This window comes from Gallus gallus, chromosome 18 (assembly GCF_016699485.2).
Source record: "Gallus gallus isolate bGalGal1 chromosome 18, bGalGal1.mat.broiler.GRCg7b, whole genome shotgun sequence".
NCBI classification, from domain to species: domain Eukaryota; kingdom Metazoa; phylum Chordata; class Aves; order Galliformes; family Phasianidae; genus Gallus; species Gallus gallus.
Window position 1 is genome coordinate 4957640 of NC_052549.1, and position 25148 is coordinate 4982787.

Consider the following 25148-nt stretch of genomic DNA (forward strand, 5'->3'; position numbering starts at 1 on the left):
CTTTATTCTCCCTTAAATCAATACGCAGAGCCGTGCTGCAGCAGTACCAGCACCTCCGGGGAGCCCAGGTGATGTATAGCATCCAAGGAGCTGCTTCTGCTTTTGAGGCTCCCATCCAGATAAGCTTTTGTCTTTCCAATCTGTCCTGTGCTGCGTGGGCCCTGCGTTCATCCCCTCTGCTCCTGGCACTATTGACTCCACATTTGCTTTCATTCTGCTGTAAAATGAAGGCAGCTCCAGCTACAGCAGCGGTTTTATTCTTCCTGAATATAATGCCTTTATGAAAATAAAATCAAAAGTGAGTTGGGACCGGAAAGGTTTAATTAAAAAGCTTCAGGGGGGAATAAGAAATCTGTTAGGAAACCTCTGCGGACGTTCAGCAAGTTCTCCCTGCAGAGAAGCAGCCTGAAGGGAGCTGCAGTGTCTGCCTGTGCCCTGCTGGTGGGAAGGGATGAGAGGTGCAGTGAAGCTGGGAGCAGCCCAGGTCAGGTGCTTGCCTTTCCCACTGCTGCACCAAAAGCAGCCATAACCACAAAGACCCCACCTCCTATTCCCTCATACCCCTCGGGGAAAGGATAGGAACTGCTTTCTTGGCCAGGCTGAAGCTGACATCCGCCAGTCCCAATGCCTGATCAATGCAAACCAATGGACTTTTCCCATCAGAACACGTCCTTTTTTTTCCAGCAGGATGCCGAGTTCTCAGACAAATGAAGGCTCCGTTTGGCAGCGGATAGAAAACAGGAATATTTGTCTTTATTCCGAGACTGAATTTTTGTGGCTAAGCTGCACCAAAAATACATCTTCCCCCCCCACCTCTCCCAGACATGAGACACCATTGAATGCTGAAAGCAACTCTTCCCTGCCACAAATGGACCAAATAAACCCAGCACGAGACCGGTGCTTAGCAGAAACCAGATGCGCCTCTAATGCTGTCGTCTACAGCAAGCTGCGTCTGCAAACTGATCTTTTATTAATGTGTGTGCACGGGTGGGAGAGCTGGGAGAGTCCCAGCGCCGGGAGCACAACGTGCCATCGCCCCGTGCCCATGGGCTGCCTTATGGCTCCCAAAGGGCATCGCTGCGGGGTTACCCAAAGCCCCTCCGGACCCAGCATTCGGGATTTGCAGCATTTGGCCTCGGTTTACCCCGAGCTGCACCATGGAGGTGGGTTTTGGAGGGGTTCTCGGCGTGTTCTGTGGCTGCAGGAGGAGAAGGAGCTGTTAGTTGGTGCTGGCAGCTGAGATGGGTGAGGTGATCCAGGACGCTCCCCCCATCCGCGTGGCTGGATGTGCCCTCACCTGGGAGCTGGGCAGCTGTTGGAAGCACCAGAAAGGGCTTTCCCCCCCCCTGGTCTGCCCAGTTCAGGCTCTGTGTCTCTATTTCCACGCACCTCAGGAGCAGCCACTTTCCAGAGCTCACGCAGCCTCACCAGTAGGCAAAGAGACCTGTAAATCCTGGGAGAAATATGGAGAAACCACCATTAAACAGCAGGCAGAGTCTGCGAGAGGTGTGGCAGGGCAGAGAAGCAACAAAACAGGCTTTTTCTCCCCAATTCCCCCTCATTTCCACACTTTCCCCAGAGGCCCTTCCAACCCAAGCTGTTCCATGACTCTCTCTCGTGTCATCCATCCCACCTGGTCTGGCTCTGCAGCAGCGTTAGGTGGCGCGAGGCTCAGAGCCTTCCTCCCTCCTGGACTCCTCTTCCTCTCCCTCGGGGTGCCTGAGGATGGAAAACATGGGCTGAGCCTGGACCGGGCTACACTGGGAGCATCTGAACCCATTTGGCTTTCCAAATGGAAGGTGCTAACTTCCACAGCATGGCAATGAAGGAGCTGCGCCCTCACCATCACCCAAACCCACCTTTTCTCCATGTTTTCCCCATATTTTCCCCAAGTTTTCCCCATGTTTTCCCCATGTTTTCCCCCAGCTCTGCTCAGCTGAAGCCCCACGAGGCTCTGCTGCAGCACAGTTTGGCCTGGAATATGCTGATTTTAGCCAACACATCTTTTTTTTTTTTTTTTCCTTTCTTTCTTTTTTCTTCTTTTTTTTTGCCAGGAAATAAATAAATCATACAATTCCTCATCGCTTCCTTCCAGCATCCCTCCCTTTATCACGGCGCGTCCTTCCCTCGGGCTTTGGAATTGGGTCAGTGAGCAGAACCCGGCGGCAGCGGCTGCTTCCCAGCGATGTTCATAGAAAGCTGCTGCAGCCCCCGAGTGCTTTGGGGTGGAGGATTCACCTTTTGGGTCCCATCCCATTGGTGGGAGCCGGGGCAGAGCAGGGAGCAGTGTGACGCCGTGATTTGCACTGCTGCTCCACTTCCGCGTGGTCACCCGGTGGTGAGCAGTGGGATCAAGGGGGATTTGCGCCTTGGGGACCTAACATTGGCCGCCCCCTCCAAGGTTGGGCTACCCAAACCAGCAGAGAGCCCGGAGCAGGGCTGAACCCTCCCCCACCCCATGCACCCCATGGCTCCTCCAGCTGTGATGCGTCTCCTTCCCATTGCAAGAACTGGGGGTCACTTCCAGTACCTCACTCAAAAACCAGAGGAGAAGGCTGGGACTTGCTCTGAGTCACTGGCATGTTGTTACCAAGGACACTAAGGTTCCCAGTTTTGAAGAAGAGATTAATTACCCTCTGCAAATAGACATTTTATCTGCATTAAAGAGCAGCAAGAGCTGATTCTTTTGGCGTAGCTCATTATGTAGCAGCAGGTAGTATTGTGACAGATGTAGGAATCCAGTGGCATTGTCACTTGGGTTTAATCATCAGAAAGCTGTCTTCCCAGGTCAGCTCTGAGTGAGGATTTGTAATATTTACATAGCACTTGGGCTGCCTTCTTGCTGCCGGAGTCTGCATTCACTCGTCAGCCTCTCATTATGCATGTGCCAGTATTAATTGCATTTAGAAATGAGATTCTAAAGGAGAAGTGAGAGCTATTTAGACCTCCATTCAGCTTGAAAGACAGCAGCTTTCAGTGTGACAGCTCTCGAGATGCTCTCGCGCTCGGCTCTCTCCCCAGCTGAAAGCAGGTGTTGGAGAGAGTTGTGTCGGAGCCTCTGTACCAGCACTGCCTTTTGTGCATGCCCAGACATTTATATAACAGGCGGTATAATGACTCCGCAGAAGTGGCAGAGAATTGACCCTTGTGGGTCTGGATTAAAGCACAGAGATCCGCTCATAGACACAAGGGGGAAAGCGATGCTAACGTTGCCTCCTGCCTCGTCTCCGGTGGAAGGAGGGGGTTATTTTCCTGCTGGTTGGTTTGGGGGTTATTTATCGGCTCAGAGCTGTACTCGTGGCCTCACTAATGTATTTAAAATCACACAGAGATTCAGCTGACACTTGTCTGTGCATGCCTGCTGTGTGCTGATTGCTCTAGCCCGGAGATGCGCTCGCAATGAGGAGCTCACGTCCTGCTTGGTGCTGGCAATGAGGAGCTCATGTCCTGATGGTGCTGGAAACGAGGAGCTCACGTCTTGCTTCCCGGAGGGGACGGGGCTGGGAGGTGAAAGCCAGCTCTGTTTTTGGCAGCTCGAGGTGCAGAGGGGCTGCTCTCACCTCGCACAAAGCTCCGGCTTGTGGCACCTCCACTTCCCCAACCTCGTGTCCCCTTGCGCAGCCCTGACCCCATGCGCTCCACTGGAGACTGGGGGAAAGAAGCTGAGGAAGGAAGCCGAGCAGCCATCCAGAGCCACACATAGCAGCCAGCAGAACCCTGCTGGGTGACACAAACCAAGCGCCGAAGCCCAAGGACCTCCCTGTCCCTGGATGGGGAGGTTGGTCCAGGTGAGCACCATGAGGAGCAAACCCTCAGAGCCTCTCCATGCGGCACTATGGGAGCCAGCTTCAGGCTCCTCCTGACCCCCACCCCACAGCTGAGCACCCCAGCCCTGCCAATGCAGACCAAGGACACCCCCCGCTGTCCCTGACAGCCCCAAGGCATATAAATAGAAGACGGGACGTGAAGGAGGTCAATGAGCAGGGGATTTTACATAATCTCATCTTGCCTGTGCTGTATGGTTGTGTCCTTTGCCCAGGACGCACGGGAACGTCAGAGCCGGGGACGTTCCTGCACCGCAGCGGCTTTATCCCATGTGCTGCGCTCCAGTCTTCAGCACGCACTGGATTTCAGAGACATCCTTAATCCAGGGCTCATCCCAATGGCAACGTTGGCCTTTATCGCGGTGTATGGAATCCAGGGGCTGCCTGGCCCAAAGCGACCCCGACCCCAACACAACCGCCACCACCACCACCCAACTGCACCCAATGGAGGAGGCTGCCCGCCCTGTGCTGTGCCCATCCGAAGCGTGCTCTGCTCTGCCCTGGTTGCCTCTCACATTGCTCCACAGTCCCTGACCAGCAGCACTTCTTCCTCTCCCTCTTGTCACTTCTATTTTCAAGGCTGGAGACGAATTCTCTCCTGGTATAAACCTGTCAGTGGAGCTGCAGTGATTTATGCCAGCACAGAGCGAGGTGGGTAGATGGATGTCCAAAATAGAGCAAGCAAAAAACCTGTTACCTTCCCCTGCAGAAACAGCTTTGTTCTCTGCTACAGACCCGCTGCAGGGCTGGGCAGGAGGTGACCTGCTGCTCCTTTAGCCCAGATAACCTAGAACGGAGCCCTCGTGCTGCATCCAGCTCCCAGCAGCACAGGGCAAGGCTCGTGTTGTGGCCACAGCTCCATGGGGACAGAGCCCTGGTGACCCTACACAGCCCCCGTTTTCTCAGGCAGCTTTAATTCAGTGGGTGATGCAGGTAGGGGAGGGCTGCAGTGTGCTCAGAGGAGGAGATGCCTTCCCTGTCCCTATTCTCCATGCCCTGGCTTAATTGGCTCATTAAGCACCAATTTGACCTCCCCACTTTCAGATGTCTCCAGCCTCCGTCGGTAAATAGATTTGCATGTCTACAGTGGAAACCTCCGGCTGAGCCTGGCGGTGGGGCAGGCGGTGAGCACCCAACAGGAGCAGCGCTCCCTCCCATGGTGCGCCGTGCCCGCATGGAGGTGAGGATGCACAGATCCAACCCTGCTCTCCAGCATGGCTTTGTAACCGAAGGGCTGCAGCAAATCCCATCCCAGCTGTCACCTCCCCACCACCAGAGCCACCCACTGCCATCCACCCCAAGGCCACCTTTACTACCCTGTCCCCAGCCATGGGGACCCCCAAGCCCAGGGCAGAGGAGGACGTACGGTTCGACTTTGTTGGAGAAGCGTCTCCGCAGCATCACGACCAGCGTGCCAAGCAGCAGGGCGGTGGTACACATGGCTCCATCACCACGCAGCCCCCGCGTCCCTCCTGCAGGACCCCGCTGTCCCAGCCCTGCGGTTGCCCTCCGCCCAGCAGCCACCTGGAGGCTCTCGGGGGTGGCGTTAGGAGGAATTAGAGCGGGATCAGAAGTAATTAACGGGCAGCGAATGAGGACGCTCTCCTCTGACCTTCGGGTGGGATCGGAGAGGGAGCTCTGTGCAACCTTCAGCACTGAGCTGCATGCAGACAGATGCCGGTCGGGTGGGCACCAACACACAGAGCCCATTCCCACCCCATGCATGCATTGCATCTCCCGACGTGGGCTCAGGGCTGGGGGCCCCCTATTCCCCGCGCGCCTCCCTCCCCTCCTCACCCACCTTCTCCCCTCTCCTTCCCCTCCATCTCCTGTCTCTCGCACTCCCCCCTCCCCGCTCGGGTAATCTGACAGGCTCAGCCCTGCGTGTAATTCCCCGTGGCCACATCTCAGCCAGCTGATCCCGATGTCTGCAGGATGGCTCTGCCTCCCCCTCCCCGCTCTCAGCAGCACGCACACCTCTCCCCACACCTCCGTGCTGGGAAACGGACTCCCCACACAAATGGGTTTTGAAACCAGGGGCAGATCCAAGCAGCCTCGATCAGCCCTGGTTCACTAAGTTAGGAGGTCAGAAAGACAAGGCAGAGCAAGCTTTGGGGGATCCTGGCTCTCCATCCCATCAGCGAGAGACTGGGATGCTGTCATTCATCCCCACTCAGTGACAACATCCTCTTGGACCTCTCCGAGCCCTAAAAAACACTCAACATATCTGTGAAGCCAAATCCCTCCACGCCCATCCCATCATCGTTCTCTGTAGCTGGGGGCTGGAGGGGATGGACCCTCCCCAGTGGTTCCACAGGGATGGGAGCTCTTTGGGAGCACCCCGAGCACCTCCTGTGGCTGCACTGCTCCTCTCTCTGCACACCAGGTGGCACCGGGACGTCCCCATTTGTGTCCCAGGCACCACCTGAGGTCTCGAGAAAGAGCAGCCGTCGCTAAGAGCACGGCAAAGCCTCCTCCGTGGGTTCTTTTCCAGAGGTGCCTTTGCCCACCCGCTGCCCGGCTGAGGGCTCCCACATTGATTTTCCATGCAGTGAACTCGCTGCCCTGCACCGGAGCGTATCACTTCCAGACACGCTTGATTGACACCGAGAGATGCTCGGCTCAAAGGCAAAGTAATGTGAGCAGATTAGTTAATGCTTCTTGCCCCAGCCCTTGAGAGCAGGGCTGGAATGGCAAGGCAGGCTTAATGGGTTTTGAAGGCTTTTCTTTTTAAGATATGAATCAACGAATCCGTACGGGGAGCGCGGATAATGTGATCGGAATAAGAAGCAGGGCTCGTCTTTGAACCTGAGCGAGGTCCCTGACAGTGTTTACTTCATGTCCTGGCACCAAATGCAAGATGACATGAATACATTAGCTTGCTGGCTTTCCTGTGCAACCCTTGCCACAGCCAGGAAAGGAAAAGAGCAGCAAAGAGAATGTGTTTGGAAGTGTCACCTTGTTTCCTATAACCCTGTCATCCCCACTCACTGTCTGGCTGTGACATGGGGACGATGCTCAGCCGGCTCCTGCTGGGATCGGGATGGCGAGGAGCAAAGCTCAGCCACGCCACATCCCATCCCCTGCTTCCTCCCAGCGCTGTTGCTTCATCCCACCTTGCATCACCATTCCAGTTCCCCGAAGCCTCGGGGTGGAGTTGGGGTGTCTGGGAGAGCTCCCGCTATGGGACCGGGTTGGGAAGCGGTTCCCAGCGCTGCCCCGGAGCTTCAGGCCCCGCCTGCAGCACGGCAGCACCCAGCCCTGTCTGCACCTCCGCTTCCTGCTTTTCCCCTGGATTTCCTAATGCTGGAATTTTAGGTTGTGTGGGCTGGTAGCGATTTTGTTTGTTTGGCTTCGGGGAGGAGATGACACAGCGTTTGAGAAGGCCATGGGGGTTTCCCTGCCTCATCCTCCTCTCTCCTCTATGCTTGTGGCTGCTGCCGGTTGGGTCTGCACATCTTCACCCCATACACCTCCATCCCATATACCTCCATCTCATACATCTTCATCCCACACATCTCCATCCTGTACATCTTCACCCCATTCACCTCCATCCCATACACCTCCATCCCATACACTTCTATCCCATACACCTCCATCCTGTACATCTTCACCCCATTCACATCCATCCCATACACCTCCATCCCATACACTTCTATCCCATACACCTCCATCCCATATACCTCCATCCCATACATCTTCAACCCATATACCTCCATCCTGCACATCTTCACCCCATTCACCTCCATCCCATACACCTCCATCCCATATACCTCCATCCCACCCACCTTCATCCCGTACACCCCCACCCCATACACCTCCACCCCATATAGCTCCATCCCACCCACCTTCATCCCATACACCCCCATCCCATACACCTCTACCCCATACACCTCCATCCCATATAGCTCCATCCCACCCACCTTCATCCCATACACCCCCATCCCATACACCCCCATCCCATACACCTCTACCCCATACACCTCCATCCCATATAGCTCCATCCCATACACCTCCACCCCATATAGCTCCATCCCATACATCTTCATCCCATACACCTCCACCCCACACATCTTCATCCCATCACTTGGACCCTGACCCACTTGGCCAACCCATGTCCCCAAGCAGAGAGACCCCAATCCCCTTTTGGGAGCGCATGCTCTGCTCTGGTTAACGTGCCCCCGCCAGCAGCTCCGGCAGCATCGCGTGAGGTCTGGTTTCAATCAGAGGAGGAATGTCTGCTGTGGGATTTGCTCTGCACAAACAGTTGGGTTTCGCTTCCTGGCACTGCCCAGAACTGCCGGGGGGGACATGGGCAGAGGGGAGCAAATCAGCACCTGGGTGTGCTGGGCGTGTGGGTGATGGAGTCGGGATGGAACGTGGGGGTCCCACCCCACGGGGTGCAGACACAGAAAGCAGTGCAACCTCAGCTGAGGGTCCTGCTGCCCCCCTTCAGCCCCCGGCACAGCCGCAGCTGGAGCAGGAGCTCCGGCTTTGTGTGGTTCCCTGGGGATCTGAAGAAGCAGGAGGAAGGAAACCTGCAATAAGCACAGAGCATTTGCACAGGCTTTAGGCTAAATTCTCCCCTCCTGGTGTGCTGGCTGCTGCAGGCACCGCAAAGCCGTTTCCTAAAGTCTCCTTATTCCTCCTCCCCGTGCACAAGGGACAGTGGTGCTCAGAGCATCCAGAGCTGACTGGGCTTTGGCTGTGGGGTTTGGCTGTGGTTTGGCTGTGGTTTGGCTATGGGGTTTGCACCTCACCCTCGGTGAGGAGTCAAGGGTGGAGCTCTGCCACCATCCCCGTCCCACGCGCCGTGGAGCTGAAGTCGTGTTTTTTGCCTTCACCTCCCACTCCAGGCTCAGGAGCCAAGCGCATTCCTCACTGCACCCAGCGCAGGGAGAAGGAGGAGGAGGAGGAGGAGAAGGAGGAGAGGCAGTGTGGGAGGGCAGGGTGGCAAATGCCACCGTGTCCTTGGGGCTGCCACCTCCCTCTGTGCTGCGCCTTGGCCACAGTGGGCCCGATGGGGACACTCAGGTCCCTGCAGGGACAGAGGCCAGCAGGGTGGCACCAGGTGATGCTGACCCGCTGAGGTTTTGCAGCAGCGGAGTCAATGCAGCATCCTCCTCCTGGTTCGTGTCGCCTCCTACCACCGTTAGCTGGGGGAAATGGTGGCAATGGGACGCTGCTGAGTGGCAGCGTGGGGCTGTGCTCACGGCTCTCATTCGCATCTGGGAGGAGGTGCAGAAGTTGAGGGCTGTGTTTGGGGTTTTTGGGCGATGGGTCGGCACGGCTCATCTCCACCGCAGCGCAGTCCTCCTTGCATGTCTCAGAGTGGCTTCCCATGGGGAAGAAGCCAAGCACGTGGCAGAGCTGGGTGTGATGTCCCGAGAGAAGGGCAGGGACCCTCTTGGAAATGCTCAGGGGCTCCTCATTCATTTCTAACACAGAATGGAGACTCTCCACCCAACCCCAAGCCCTGCTGCCAAGAAGAGGGCACAGCTCTGGCTGCGGCAGCGGGGTCCTGCTCTGCTGGGTTGGGCCTGCAGCAGGACAGCATCCCCCCCCCCTGCTCCTCTCACAGCTGTAAGCACAGATCTGCTGATGCCAATGATTTCCCTGCTGGGAGCGGAGTGGCAGCTGAGGATGGTTTGGAGGAGAAATACAACAAAAAGCCTTGGCAGCTCTGCAGGAACAGAGCCTTGGCCACAGCAGGGCTCAGCTACACTCCATCCCCTGCCCAGGTGTGCTTTGGAGCTGCGCCCTCCATCTGCTTGTCTGTTTGTTCACCTGTCTGTCTGCCCGCCCGCCTGCCTGTCCGTGGGTCTGTCTGCCTGCCCATCCATCCGACTGTCCCCCTGTCTGTCTCCTTGTGTGCCCACCTGTCTGTCTGCCTGCTGGCCCTCTGCCGGGATCCCCCACTGCTTCTCCCATCCCCCTCTGCAGACCCGGCGGTCATTCCAAGTCCCAGCGGTATTCTCCCTTCTTCCTGTGCTGCCAGTTTGACAGCCTGGGGCTGCAGCGAGCTGCAAATGGATGTGGGTACAAACAACCCGAGGGCGGCACGGAGGTGTTCCCGCACACCCCTTCCCAGAGGCATGAATTTCCCCACCTTCCCCTTGCAATCTGCAGCACAGGGGGTGATGTCCCCCTCTGGGAGGCGGTGGGCGGCTGCGGTGGGATCTCCCGTCCCAAAGGCAGCGCCGGGCCCCATCGGCACCGGGACAACTTCAGCCGCGCGCTTCACATTCTCTATTTCCTCCACGCTGTTTACAAAGGCTGGAAAAAAAAACTTCCCCCCCCCCACCCTCACCCCCCTTCTCCACCCCCCGCCCTCCCTGAGAGCAGGAGGGAGGAGTGGGAGAGAGGAGGAGAGAGGGGAAAGTGAGCTCACGTTCACACGTTGGAAGAGGCTGGTCCTGCGATGCCTTTGAATATTTCACTTTTCGGCAGTTTCCCATCAGTCAGCCGCCTGCATCCAGGCTGAGCGGGAGCTGCTACAGCCATGGGGAGACCCGAGCTGTAGGAGATAGCCGAAATTCCAGCTCCGAGGGCGCAGCTGCTGGGCGCACACCTCGCCGCTCTCACGCACATCCCCTCCCGGCTCCCGGCGCAGCGCACGCAGCTCCCCATGGAGAAAGTCCAGGGTGAAATGGAGATCGAGAGGTGGGAGCGAAGTGAGGAGATCTCCGACGCGGAGAAGAAGGTTATTCAGGAGACATGGAGCAGGGTGTACGCCAACTGCGAGGACGTCGGGGTCTCCATACTCATCAGGTACTGGGGATGGGGGGGGGAGGAGAACCCGAGCGAAGCCCTTTACAGACAAAAAACAGCACGGTCTGTAGAGCGGAACGCGATGAATGACAGCGAGTGGGGAGCGCGGAGCATCCATTGGCGCGGGGACGGCTCGCAGCGCTCCTCCGATCCGAGCGCGGGGGGAGCGGGGCAGCAGCGGGGGGACTTCGTGGGATTTGGTTTCCATCGGAAAGGTCACCTTTAGCCGCGCGGAGGTGGGGGAGCGCGGAGGCAGCGCGGCGCAGAGCTCGGCTCGCTGGGGGTGGGTTTGTTGCGGTCGGGTTTTGGGGGGGTTTTTTCCCCCCCCACTGAGTTCCGTGCGGATGGCGTTGGTACGTCCCAGGCTGGCGGGTGAAATAATGCAAGTTGGGAGCCAAGATAAAACCCAAGCAGGTGTCTCCGAGGGCACCATCTGTCCCTCCGGCGGCAGCGTCGGCGGGGAGGGAGCGCTGGAGTTGGCGGCGGGGGGGAAGGGGGGGACACGGAGGGCACACATGGGGTGGGGGCAAAGGGGGGGGCAGCAGCGAGCGGTCTCCAAGCCCTGAGCGTTGCCTGAGCTGTGGGGCATCGTCACCCCACGGCACAGAGTGTCGCCCCACAGCATAGAGTGTCGCCCCACGGCACAGAGCATTGCCCCGTGGCACAGAGCATTGCGTCATGGCACACAGCATCGTCCAGCAGCATGGGGCCAGGTGGCTGCAATGGGCAGAACGCAAAGCCCCACATCGGTGCCAAAATCAGGAAGGGTTATGCTGTGCTGGAGGGGAAATAGGGACAGGGAGGTTTTCCTGCTGCTGCCTGTTGTGGTGTGGGGTGTGAGCCCTTTGCATGCACGCGCTTTGTGTGAACGGCCATCGAAAAGTTTTCCGTGGGCTGAGAGCTGATGTCCTGAGCCCATGGGAAATGCAGAGCACAGACAATCCCTGTCCCAACCCTGGGAAGCCAGAATGCTCCTTTTCCCATTCATGTGAGCTCCAGCATAGGACAGTGGGGAGTGGAAAGTGTGGCACGGGCATCCTCGCTGCCTTCATGCCCCTGATGCACAGGGGTGGGCACGGAGATGGGCTGAGCCCCAGCAGCATGCAGCAGCTCTGATGTCAATGGCAGTGTTGGGAAGAGGTGTCCGGGCAGGATGCTGCCTGGATGATGCCATTGGGGATTAGCTCCCCCATTGGGGATGCTTTTGGCATCTGTAGAGCACAGTGATGGGGCTCAGAGCAGGGGTGAGAGCAGCAAGGAGCGGCCACTGGGACATGTGGCTGAGCTCTGCTCCCAACCCAGATTCTCCTTGTACAAGTTTCTGCTCCAACTTGTTTGTCCTCAGAGGGAGCCGTGGCACTGTGGTGGTGGGTGTTCCCAAATGCCAGCAGGGTATCACAGACCTGGGATGGACCTGGCTCCCTGTGAGCCTTAACTGCAGCACATGCCCAGAGCTCAGCTGCATTTCTGTTGCTGGGGAGTTGCTTTGCCTCACGGAGGCTTCCTCTGCTCTTCCCCAGTTTATCTTTTTTCAAGACCTGCTCTGGGCAGGGGATGACTTTTTCCCATGGGACGTGCATGGGGGCTCACAGCCATCTCTGTACATCGAGGGCTGAACCCAAACTGGGGGCCAATCCTTTGCCCTGATGGCAGAGGTGGGGATGCCCAACCAAACGGCGAGCGTGGGGTGAGGGTCTGCAGTGCCACCACCCTGCAGGAGTCCTGCTGCCTGTCCCAGCGCAGCTCCCTCCTCCTTGCACCACTTCCATGCTGGCTCACCCACCCTCTCCTTTGCAGACAGGGAAACTGAGGCACAGGGCTGTGCACCAGCGCTGGCCATCAGGCTCCAGCCCATGTGGCTGCAGCTTTGCTCGGAGCCGTAGCACATCCCTATGGTCCTTCCAGCTGCACAGCGGGGTCCTGAGCTTGTGGGGCCTCTGGGATCCAACGGGATATGATCACAGATAATGAGGACTTGAGGCGGTGCAGCCACCGGATCATGGGAATCTGCGCCGTGCGGTCAGAGCTGTGCCACTAATTGACCATTTCCTCGGCGGGGGAGCTTCGTCTTCCTCCTGGGGAGAGTGGGGCCTCTGCGGTATCGCTGCCAGGATCCATTTCACAGCAGCTGCCTTAACCCTTGTGGGACCGGGGATGGGGCTGGGGATGGGCAGGGTACCCTCAAGCTGCACATTTGGGGCTGTATTTGAGCTGGTTCGCTCCAGCCAGCATGATGGAGAGACACACTGCAGTGCACACGGAGCCTGCCCAGAGCTCTGGGTGCATTGCCGTGCCTCAGTTTCCCCATCTGTAACGTAGGAATTGTTCCTTTGGGGAAAATGCTGCCCGGTGAGGTCCTCAGAGGAGGCTGGGGGTGTGTGCAGGGAGCTCGCAGTGCAGTACCATACAGCCATGTGCCCAACATGAGCGTGGTTGGAAACCCCTATGGGGTTGGAAGCCCCCACATCCCAACCCTCCCACCCACCTGCTGCAGCCACAGGCGTGGGACTACAAAACCGTATGGATCCCCTCGGGCTTGTGAGGAGGAAACCCAGGGACAGCCCCCATTAACTCCCATTCCAACCCACTCTCGATGTGGCAGCTGTGCTGAGCCCTGTGCTGCAGGGCCTCCTCATCTCTCTCTCGCTGCTCCCATCACTGCCTGTCCACGTTTCCAATTCTTTTGCCCTCTCCATCGCTCCCAATGCTCGGAGCTGGAGGAGCACTCCCTGCACAGCAGTCATCCTGCACGCCACGATAAACTACCAAAGAGCCCAAGGAGCGAATCCAGCTCTGCAGAAAACCCTTCCTATTTTTCAGAACCAAATCAGTGGGTTGAATCCCCCCCCAGAATGTCATTTAAGGCGATGGTTTTGCGGGTGCCATGCGTTTTGTTCGGGTGTCCCCCTGGGCGAGGAGCCCATTTCTGGTGCCAAGAGGTACATTTCAGGGCAAAGCATCCCAACTGAGCCCCCTCCCTGAAATGCTTTGCAGTGGGGCCCCCTTGGAAGGACGTCCCCATCCCACTGCATGTCACGTGCTCATGAATCACTGCAGTCAGTCTGAATGGATGTTTTCCTGGAGAAAAGGGCTCTGCTCATGAGGACACTCGAGAGGAGCATTTCCCAAAGAATCAACCCCCCATTAGGGGTAGAAAAAGGGCTGGGGGTGGTAGGGGGGGAGATTTAAAGCACTGTATCCAGAGGCAGAGGCTCACGGCTGTGCTCTCTGCGTGGCTGCAGCTCCCCATCACAGACCACTGGGATCCCCGTGACCCCACACTCATTTGGGTTTTTGCTGCTGGGTTTTGCTGGAGCATCCCAATCCCTTTGCAGAAGCCCAGCCCTGAAAGGAACCTACATACAGGTGGCTGGAACGGCACTGGGAAGGTGCAGGCGAAGTGCTGAGCCATCCCGAGCTCAATAAATAGCACCTGCCTACCTCCAGCAGCTGCTTTGTGGGCACTGGAGCAGAACGGGGCTCGGAGCTCTGGGGATGGATGTGGGGATGGCTGAGAGCTTCTCCCACGTAGAGGGATGAGAGAAAGCACGAAAGCATGAGTAGGAAAATGATGATGATCCATACAGGTCCCTTCAACTTGGGATATTCCATGGTCCTGGGATTTGAAAATCAATCAGAAAGCGTCCAGGTGTTCATCCCAGGGATCCCAGCAACCCGGTGGGCTCAGGGCTGCTTTCCCTATGGGTCAGGTTGGAGCTCTCAGGGTGATGAAGCACCGATGCTTCCAGCTGGCGCCGGCTGCGCTGGGCAGGAACGGTTGGACTTGATGATGTTAGGGCTCTTTTCCAACCTTCATCCTTCTATGAGATGGCCGGGGCTGGGGGTCCGTCCCCAGCTTGGTTTGCTACGGAGATGGAGAGGGGAGGGAGATGGGGAAGGTGCACGGCGTGCTCCTGCTGCACAGAGCACCTCAATTCTTTCCTCTGGCTCTGCTGCTGGTGAAGGTTGTGTCCTTAAAGTTGTTAAAAGGGCAAAAGAGGGAGGAAAACATCTCCGACATCCTGTGAGCTCGGTCCAGATGGAGCCGGCCGGGAACAAACGAGCGGGTGCAGAATGGAACCGCTTAAAAAGAAATGTAACGAGATGGGAATTGAGGCATCTGCTTCCCATCAATCATAATTCCGTGTGATGCGCGATGGTAAACGTCCTATTTTTAATGACTCCGATGAAGGAAAAAAGCCCAAACCTCACACACACGTAATGAGCCAACAGAATTCCGGAGCCTGAGCTGTTTGAACTCTCCAAAAATGTTCTGTGGATGGAAACAAACGCAGCGAACACCTCTTCTGTCTCACTATTGTTTGAGTTATTTTATTTCTTCCTCCTCTTTTTTTCTTCCCTCCCCCCCTCCCCCCCCCCCCCCCACCCCATCCCTCGGGTTATATTTAACCTTTGTGTTAAATTAATCTTCTCTGTTTATTAGCAACTACGAGAGAGGTTCGTTCCCTCTCTTTCTGGCTCTGACAGCTCAGATTTGCTCCAGCCTTGGGGTCCCTGCTCGGAACTGTGATGCTGTGAGCGGGGTTGGAGCCTCTGCCCATGGAGGTGGAGGACACGGCCTTGGGGTTGTGCTCAATCCCTATGTGTGGTGTGGTTCTGGGGGTCCCTGGGGTTGCTCCAAGCTCAGTCCTTCCTTGGGTCTTCTCATCGTGCCATGAGCTGAGAGCGGATGGGGCTTTTCAGGGAGCTTCTAACAGCAAAGAGGGACTCGGGGTTTCGAGGCTCAGGCACATACTTGTTGGGAAGGCTCCAGGCAGAACCTCAGTCCCAGTGCCATCTCCACGGCCAACTCCACGCCCCAGCCCTGTGATGGGTCCCGGCCATCCTTCACTCCACAGCATCTCTGAGCCAAAGGGATGGGGCTGAGGGCATCCATGGAATGGGAGCTAGAGGCGGCCGCTCTGGGTTGGGATTCCTGCTGACATTGACCCGACGTGGGTTTCAAAGCAACACCTTGTCCACCCCCTCCACCCTCCCCAACGTTTCCGCTCTTCACACCTCCAGAACCTATTTTGGGCTGATGGATCCCAGCTGCCTCGGGGAGCAGTGTGCTCCCGGCGCTGCTTCCTTGGCAATGCCATGAGCTGTGCACCAGCCAACAGGGTGGGGGAAGACAGGGAGAGGGAGAGTAATGGGGTGGGAAGGGAGCGGGATCCATGAATTGACACTGCCTGTGGGGTGGTGAGTGGGGTGATGACCCCAACTGGTGCTGGAGGGATGTAGTGATGGATGGGAATGGGATGGGAACAGTATGGCAAAGGGATAGGAATGGGATGGGAAAGAGATGGGAAGGAGATGGGAAAGGGATAGGAAAGGGATGCATGGTTGAGATGTTGCTCGGGCAGAGCTGCCCGCCATCAGCAGCTCCACTCATCCCAGTTGTGTTTCACGGGAATTGGTTCATCCCATAGCAAAGAGGGTCTCCAACTGCAGGCTGGGTGCCTGGGGGATGTCCTGGCAGTGGCTCCTGGCACTGGGAGATCTGGGCTGAGGTCTTGCTGGGAGCTCTTTGGAGAGGTGGATTTGTGAATGCTGGGCACATCCTGGGTTGGGAGGGGATCTTTGGGTGGCAATGCATGAAGAGAGCCCCATGGGGTCGAAGATAGGCAGGGAGAGTCTGGCTTGGATGGAGGATGAGCTTTGCTTGCTTGTCTCCATCTTTCTGAAGCAGGAGGAGATGTTGTGACACACGGGGGATGGCTGTGGCATCTGGCACGCTGGGCTGGAGTTTCTGGGTGAAATGATAAGGAATTCAGTCCTGCTTCTGCTTTGTAGATAAATATCCATCTGGGATGCCTTCGTAGTAGATAAGTGAGAAAGGCATTAGCCTGCAGATGAAACCTACAGTATTTCCCTGGGAATTCAATGAGCTCCGGCCCTGGCTGTGCTGGAGGTAATGGGGCCGTTCCCAGCACCTCTGCCCTGCTGACTCTGCTCTGTGTCTGTCCTCTCTCCCAAGGTTTTTTGTCAACTTCCCATCGGCCAAACAATACTTCAGCCAGTTCAAGCACATGGACGACACGCTGGAGATGGAGAGGAGCTTGCAGCTGCGGAAGCACGCCCAGCGGGTCATGGGTGCCATCAACACTGTGGTGGAGAACCTCGACGACCCAGAGAAGGTCTCCTCCGTTCTGGCCCTGGTGGGCAAAGCCCATGCCCTCAAGCACAAAGTGGAGCCCGTCTACTTTAAGGTAAAGGGGAGGAGTGAAAACCTTTTGGGATGCTTTAGAATCATTAAGATTGGAAGAGACCACTAAGACCACAGAGACCAACCGTTGACCCATCCCCACCATTGACCACCGATGGGGAGTCAGGGAGAAGGAGTGGTGATGCTCCCTGTAGGGCTGCTCCCCACATGCCTGCAGTTTCCTACCGAGATGCTGCCTCACGTAGAGCAGCATCCCCAAAGCCAGCCAACACTGGAGCTTCTGGGGCTTGGAGTTCCTCTCCCTACCAGAATCCTGCCTGCGTCCTGCACAGCAGTAGGGTCCTTCTTGAGGTCTTTTAGCAACGAAGTGTGGTGGATGGCACCTATGGCCAAAGTTAGGGGATGCTCGGCAGCGCCATGTCAGCCTCCTGTGAGCGCTGTAATGCCCCGAGCATCCCTCCGTGCAGCAGAGGGCCGTTGTTCCCAGAACTCAACCCCAGCCTTGCATTTCCTTAAGGAAAAAGTTAACTCCTTCCGCCCTCCCTGCGAGGCTCATTAACCCTTTGCTGTCTCCCGCAGAAGCTCACCGGTGTCATGCTGGAGGTGATCGCCGAGGCGTATGGCAACGACTTCACCCCGGAGGCGCACGGCGCGTGGACCAAGATGAGGACCCTCATCTACACCCACGTGACGGCGGCGTACAAAGAGGCGGGCTGGGTGTCCTACCCCAGTGCCACGCTGTGAGCGGACCGCGGGGCCGGGCGAGGGGCAGGGAGGGGTGTGATGCACCAGGAATCCACCCTGCTCTGTTCTCGAGGTCTTCGCTCCCGTGCGGGGCCGGCCAGTGCTGGTAGATGCCAATCACAATCGGATCTCTATAGGGTTTTTCCAAAAATATTATCAGTAAGCAAGCCAAAAACTAAGAACCACGGGGGTGTGGGTGGGCCGGGGTGAAGCACGGGATGTGGGCAAGGGGTGCGTTGGTTGTTGGCTCCATCTCGCTGTCCTGGTCCATGATCACCTCCCAAAGCCCATGCCTTGCCACGCAGCGGTGTGCAGTGCTGCTCACCCCTCTGCTTTCCATGCCTAGCCCCCAGGACAGCCCGGCTTCTTGCTTTTGGGCTGCGATGCTTTTCAGGACCGCCGCACTTTGCTTTGCCCGCGCTGCTCATCCTCGCAGGGCAGCCAGCCCAGAGGCTGCAGCACCCATCGCTCGCTTCATCCGCAGCTCTTGTGGCTATCTGTTGCAACCCATCCCGGGGCTGGAGGGAGCAAGGGGACAGATGTGCCACTCGTCCCCACTGCAGGAAGGCGGCGTGGCCCCGGGCTCCCTGCGCAGCGCTGGGTCCCTGCACCAGGGACATGCATGAGGATGGGCTCGGGGGACACACGTTGTGCCTTGGCCACTGTGTGTCTGTCGGGTGGGGATGTGGGTCCAGGGCCCCTTGCCTGGAGAGAAGGAATTCAGGAATTGGGATAGGGAAAGGTCAAGGGTCCGTCACAAGAAGGATGGGGTACGAAGGGAGGTCTGTGCTCTGTTAACGCTGACACTGCTTTATGTAGGGAGTATTCCTGCCCTCCTGCAAACAAAGTGCCTGGTAGATGTCGGTCCGTGTGGTCACGGACCAGCAGCGCTCCCCCTGCCCTGCCCGGGGGCTGCCCCATGCCCTGTGAGGCTGTGGGGCCATATGTCTCATCCTGCCCTGGTGCTGGGGCTGCGGGTGGGTCTGCAGGGTTTTGCTGCCTCGGTTTCCCTTTTGGCTGCAGAGAGTGGAGGGGGTGGAGGGGCAGCCCTGCTGCCTCCCGCATGCATGTAGGTCAGGCTGGTGGAAGGTTGGGGATGCTCCATTCCCTAGGAAGCGTTGGCATCCTTGTCACCCTCTATTTCCCAAACTATCTCTGTGATTTTTAGAGCTTTGATGGGGACGGTGCCTGTGATGGACACCATAATGTCCCTATGGTGACTGCCCCACTCCGAGCATCCAGCCAGCAATTCCTGCTTTGCTTACCCACTGCTTTTTAGACATCCACAGGGAATCTTTTGGGTTTTTTTTTCGCTGTTTTGGGTGTTTTGCTGCCTAGCTGGTGACATACCCAGCTCTCTCCCATTGGCCACCCCACTGTCAAGCCAGAAGAGGTGGAGGCAGGATCTGGTCCTGGGTGCGTGTAATGGACTGGATGGACATAATTGCTCGGGGTAAAGCCAACGTGTGCAGGGACAGAGGATTTAGGAAAGGAAGGGGACGCAGGGTGATGAGGTGGCCCCAGAGCTGAGCCCACCAGCACTGTTTGCAGCAGCACCTCCCAAAGGCCAGCTGTGCTCACAGCTGCTCGTCGTCACCGTTGGGCTCATGCAGATGGGAGAATCCCATTCATTCGGTACTCTCCGTGCCCTGCAGACCTGGGCCGGGTCTGTTTCATCTTCAGACAAAGTCCGTGCATCAACCTTTGAGGTTATTATCCTCCCACCGGGGCTGATTTCTTCTTCCCTCTTTTCCTTTATGTTTTCCCCCAGCACAGCCGTCCCATGGCTGCATGTGTGCACGCATGTGTGCGTAGGGCCGGCTGTTTTGCCAGGCATATTTTCTAAACCAAATCCAGATGTGTCCAGCTGCTGTCCCACCCCCGTCAGCCCCGCTGCAAACCACTCAAACGGACGCAAACAAAAACATGTTTATTTTTATCAGCTCTGTAGGACGTGGAATGGAGGGCGGCCGGGGCAGAGCTTGTGTAGGGAAATGATGGAGATGGAGCGAACACCCCCTCCTCGCCGCCCTCGGCAGAGCAAGCACTGCTTAAATCAGGAAAGTTGTCAGCTGGGGAGAGGTGAAAATGAGCAGAAAATGGGGGAAAAAATATAATTCCGGAGTGACAGAGGGATGAAAAATGCTGTGGGAAAGAGAGGAAAGGAAGGGTTGGTCCTGGCTCTGAGCGCGGCTCCCTGGCACACGCGTGTGCACGTGTCACAGCTGCTCCATGTCACAGCCCTTTGGGAAGTGTGATGTGTCACCTCCCATGTGCTCAGAGCTGCTGCCCCATCAGCAGGGCAGGGTCTGGAGCTGTGACCCGGTGCCCCCCTCCAGCAGCTGGAGCAGGACTGGGTGGCCCCAGGGTGGGGTCGGCCCCCAGCATCCCCTCCTGGCTCACCCAGTGGTCCCAACCTGCATCCTTCCCCCCATGTTCTGCTACTGGATGGAGGCGTGCCCACAGGCAAAGGGATGGCACACGGGGCTGCGTGTGCCCGCTGGGTATAGGACAGGACAGAGGTCCCCATTCATCCGCTTCCCCTCGTAGCTACAGCTGGCACGCGCCATACATATACATCACACACACCCGGACAAGGAGCCCTAATGACCCCGTGCCTCTCCATCGCTGCCCCCGAGGACCCCCATGGGCTGCATCCCTGCCCTCAGCCCACCCCAGAGACCAGAGCTCAGCCCCCTCCCGCCCCTCTCTGTGCCACCAGCGCCACTCAGGGCCGCCGCCGGTGACAGAGGGGCGACGGAGGAACCCCGCCAACCCAACACGGACCAACTTAGGAAGAGGGGGATCAAACCTCCCGCATGGTCTGAGCGCCCAGCAGACCACGCCGCCCGCTCTTCCCATTGCCAGAGCTGTCTCTTAACTGTTAGTCCGTCCCATTGGCCCCGCTGTGCCCCGCACGGGGGTCCGATGTCGCTGTGTGTGCGTAGCGTTACGATGCTGCTGCGGATGCTGTTCATGTCTGTGTTCCTCGGCGCTTCCGTGCTGGTTTTCTACATGCCGTCTCGTGTACGATGGGTGTAACTGGGGTCGGTTTTGTTTGTTTCTTTCTTTCTTTTCTCTTTTCTTTGTTTTTTTTTTTCTTTGTTTTTTCTTTTTTTTCTTTTTTTTTTTTTTTTGGTTGGTTTTTAGTATGTTTGTAACCGGACAGAATGGTGTTATTAAACTGAAACCTGTATCTTCAGTGGATAAATCGATCAAAGCCCTCCCCCCGGCTCCTCCTGGTTTCTTTGCTGCGATGCTGGTGGGCAATGCGTGTCCTCTGGGGGCCACTGTATGGCCGGGTAGGGCCGCACAAGGGGGCCTTACTCCTTCCCTATGGCTGCTGGTGGTGCCCATGGCACACTGCGACCAGCAAGCAGCGATCTGACTCGGCCAAAGCAAACCCAACAGCCATGGCCATGGTGAGGGCACCCAAAGGGCTGGTTCCGTCCGTCTCCTCTTGTCTGGGAAATCCTTTTGGTGCTGTCAGTGCAATTAATTGGCTGTCCTTGGAGTCTCTGCCACATCCTGTGTGCACTCCCAGGTGGAAGCGAGCGGTCAGCACAGCACACTGCTCAACTCCAGATGGGAATCGTTGGCCTGGAAACCACTGGCAGAGGGACCTGGAGCTGCGGTGGGGCCACGATGCTCCCCACCTTTGGCACACTGCTCTGAGACAAGAACCAGCGCAGCCTGGAGATCACCAGCAATGCGCTGTTATTTCCTAGAGGCTGTTGACAAAGGAGCCGGGAACTTCAGCAATACCTTGCAGAGAGATAATATTTACACAGCCCTTCACTTTGTACTAATATTTACCCCTGGCTCCCATCACTGGGGTGGCTGTGACGACTGCGCCGTGACCCGGACCCCACAGGCAGGGGATGGGATGTGGTGCAGGAAGAGGGCCCCAGGGAGCCCCAAAGCTGCCAGGTGGCACAGCCCTGGGATGCCGCTTTGCAGGAGGAACCCTTGGCCAAGGAGATGTTAGGAACCACCCCAGTGATGTGGTGAAGGATGGTAGATATGGGCAGAGGGATAGAGGGAGGGGGATTTTGGTATCTTGGCCATGGCATGGGTTTGTGTTGCCAGGTGTCCATCTGGCCATAGGGTCCCTGCAGGTGTGGGCTCCGGGCTGGCACATCTCCATTTCCATCTCCATCTCCACCTGCATCACCATCTCCATCTCCATCTTCACCTGCATCACCATCTCCATCTCACGTTCATATCTGTCTCCATTCATCTCCATCTCCATCTCACCTCATCTCCGTCTCCATCTCCGTCTCCATCTCCATCCACCTCCATCTCCAGATGGAGAGAAGAGAAACAGGAATACTCCTACCAGGGAAAGATGAAGTCTGCAAGAGCTGTGCTGTGCAAACACTCATTAAAACCAGCCCTTGAAGAAGCCCTCCATGTGCAGAGCATGGATGCTAAGATCCAAACCAGATGCTGGGGGACGCTGGTCCCCATGTCCCACGTGCCATGGGGCTGCAGACCAAGCCCACAGGCTCCTGTTGACCTGAAGAACATTTCCCTTCTTTTCTCCATTGTACATTGAGGTAAGGTGCAAGAGAAGCCCTCAGCCCCTCAGGGTTTGGATGCTGTGCTCTCCCCATCCCAGCAGCTCCGTGCTGCAGCGATGGGGAGCAGCCGGGCTGACACTAAGCAGGAGCGCGACCCTTCCTTCCTCACCCGGCTCCACCTCTGATATGGTTTATCTGAGCAGAGCCCAATGTAAACGCTGTCAGCACGGGATTAATTCCCAGCGGTTTGGCAGCCGAGGGATGCGAGAGCAGCGCCAAGGGAGGGAAGTGAGCATCACAGATAGAAAAATCCTCCGGGCATATTTGCAGCCAGGTTTCCTCCTCTCCTGGGTGCTGAGCTGAGGGCAGGAGGGGGCTCAGGGGGGGCAGCCAGCTGCATCCTCCTTGTCCTACCCCATGGGAGAGCCCTCATGTTGTCCCCAGGCTGGGAGGAGTGGGGAGAACTGGGATGTGGAGAGGGGATAACTGGGATGTGGAGTGGGGATGACTGGGATATGGAGTGGGGGTAACTGGGATATGGAGTGGGGACAATTGGGATATGGAGAGGGGACAATTGGGATATGGAGAGGGAGATAGCTGGGATATTGAAGGGGATAACTGGGATATGGAGAGGGGGTAACTGGGATATGGAGTGGGGATAATTGGGATATGGAGAGGGTAACTGGGATATGGAGTGGGGATAATTGGGATATGGAGAGGGAGATAGCTGGGATATGGAATGGGGATAACTGGGATATGGAGAGGGGGTAACTGGGATATGGAGTGGGGATAACTGGGATATGGAGAGGGGATAATTGGGATACAGAATGGGGATAACTGGGATATGGAGAGGGGGATAACTGGGATATGGAGTGGGGACAATTGGGATATGGAGAGGGGGATAACTGGGATATGGAGAGGGGGATAACTGGGATATGGAGTGGGGACAATTGGGATATGGAGAGGGGATAATTGGGATATGGAGAGGGAGATAGCTGGGATATGAAATGGGGATAACTGGGGTATGGAGAGGGGGATAACTGGGATATGGAGTGGGGATAATTGGGATATGGAGTGAGGATAACTGGGATACAGAGTGAGGATTACTGGGACATGGAGCAGCCCCTCACTCTGCAGCAGCTCTCAGCCCGTCACTGTGCTCAGTGTGGGGAAGATGGGAGTTTCAGCATTCCCCGGGATTTATTAATGTTTATTATGAATCCTTTTCCTTAATAAAAAATTGGCGGTATATTTGCTTTAAGGCAAAGCTTCGGAGGACCACCTGGCAGATGCTGTTTGTGCGTTCAGGCAGCTTCGAGGCTGATCATCCAAACAGATCCTCAAATAAAATAACCACCAGCTCTGCTGCACGGCGGTGTTTCCGCATCCAAGCAGGACAGCGCAGGGATTTGATTCAGGGCAATGGTGCAAAGCCATTCAGCAGCTCTGAGGCACGGAGCGGGGCTGGCAGCACCAGGCATGGTTGGGCTGTGCAGAAGGAGCCTTGGGAAGGCAGGTAAATAGCAGCAGGCGAGGAACGCTGCTCCTCAAAGATCAGCCCCTCTGTGCTGCCGTGTGCCTGCTGCAATCCTTCCTCCTCCCTGCGCCATCCCATCGCAGCGAGCACCAGGCAGAACCTTCCCAGCCTTATCAGAGCCATTTACAAAGGGAAGAAACCCCCCCACGGCCGGCACGAGGCCCTGTGAGAGCACCAAGGGGGCAGCCCCTGAGCCTTCCTGCTCTGCCGAATCACCCCAGCGCCTTCCCCTCGGTTTGTTCTTTGGGAAAGCAATGGAAGAGGAGGAAAACCCAAAGGAGAGACTCCCACCAGCCTGTCTGCTGTTGCATTTGATGTCTGATTTCCGAGTGCTTTCCCACCGCAGGCTGACGGAGGAGGGAGCGGCGGCGAAGGGGGTACAGATGGGAGGAAGGTGGGGGTGGGCTCTCTGGGGGACGTCAGATCGCTGTGACAATGCATCCCACATGGGCTGAGGGGGGTGGGTGACAGCTGTGCCACCGCGCTTGGCACTCGTATGGGACACACGTCTGTATGGGATGGACACAAGTGCCAAGCAGCTGCTGGGCGGTGGGAGAGGCCGAGCATCCTCTGCTGCTGCTGCAGGGAACAGCTTCAGGGCCTGCAGCGATTGTGGCCTGGCCTCTGCTGTTCGTGTTGGGAATGGCAGCGCTGCAGGCAGTGAGCTCCAGGCTGGTGGCACTGTGTCATGGAGGTGGCAATGGGACAGGTGGATTTCAGACACATGGTTTGTGCCCACGAGCTGCACGCCCGGCTGAGAGCTCTCAAATAAGCAGCTGCAAACAGCCTCAGCACATCTCCTGGCCCCAGCACGAGGTGCACAGCAACGTGTCCCCTCCTGCAGCCCTTTGGGGACAATCCAGCCCAGGCACACTGCCCGGCCGCAGGTGACTCAGTGCATAGCACCCAGGCACACTGGTGCAACGCTGTGACGTTGCTCCCTTGGGGTTTTTTCAGTCGCTTTACTTCGCTTCCTTATTGCCCAACGCTCTGCTGAGTTCACAGAGGTGACCCTCACGGCCTCTCCCTTCCTGAGCCTCAGCACAGCGCTCCCCCAGGGAAGGATGCATCCCCTGTCCCAGCACCGACAGTTTTCCTGCAGTCTTTGCATATCAAAGCACAGAAGGGGCTGTGAAGGTGACACAGGGCAGAGGACAGGTCTTGCTGCTTCCAAAGTCCCCTCTCGGGCATAGGGAGATGGCGGTGCCTGGCACCTTGGCACAGGTCCCCACTCTCCTCCCTCCTGCCCCAGCTCACAGCCCATCCCAGGGAGGTCGGTGCCAGGGACACCCCCACCTCACCTCTCCTCATTGTCACCCCAGTGGCACAGGCACCTGGCCCTGCCTTGCTCCACCCACCTCCAACCACAGCTTCCAAGCAGCTGGGTGGAACCCAAAGCTTTTTCCACCCTCATTTCTACCAGGAACAGATTTGCTGGCTGGTCTCACTGACGTGAGGGTGCCAAGGGGAGGGCTGGCTCGGAGCCTCACTTCTGTAGGATGCGACACATGAGAAGCTCTCAGAAAAGGGCAGGGACTCAGTGCCCGGAGGAGGCTGCTGGGGGTGCAGCTCAGCACGGT

The 25148-nt window shown here is 57.3% G+C and overlaps 1 protein-coding gene and 1 non-coding gene across 2 annotated transcripts; one reads left to right on the forward strand and one right to left on the reverse strand.

Moving 5' to 3' along the window:
* Positions 1–733: 733 nt before the first annotated feature.
* Positions 734–3603, reverse strand: LOC107054744. The gene is made up of 3 exons (XR_001469332.4): positions 1634–3603; positions 1298–1453; positions 734–1198 (listed from the first exon to the last, which is right to left on the reverse strand). It is a non-coding gene; the product is annotated as an uncharacterized LOC107054744 (transcript).
* A 6677-nt stretch (positions 3604–10280) lies between these two features.
* CYGB (cytoglobin) lies at positions 10281–20734 on the forward strand. The gene is made up of 3 exons (NM_001008789.2): positions 10281–10595; positions 16576–16807; positions 17344–20734. Exons 1-3 carry the CDS (start codon positions 10453–10455, stop codon positions 17506–17508), a joined length of 540 nt encoding a protein of 179 aa, NP_001008789.1. The 5' UTR covers positions 10281–10452; the 3' UTR covers positions 17509–20734.
* Positions 20735–25148: the final 4414 nt, after the last annotated feature.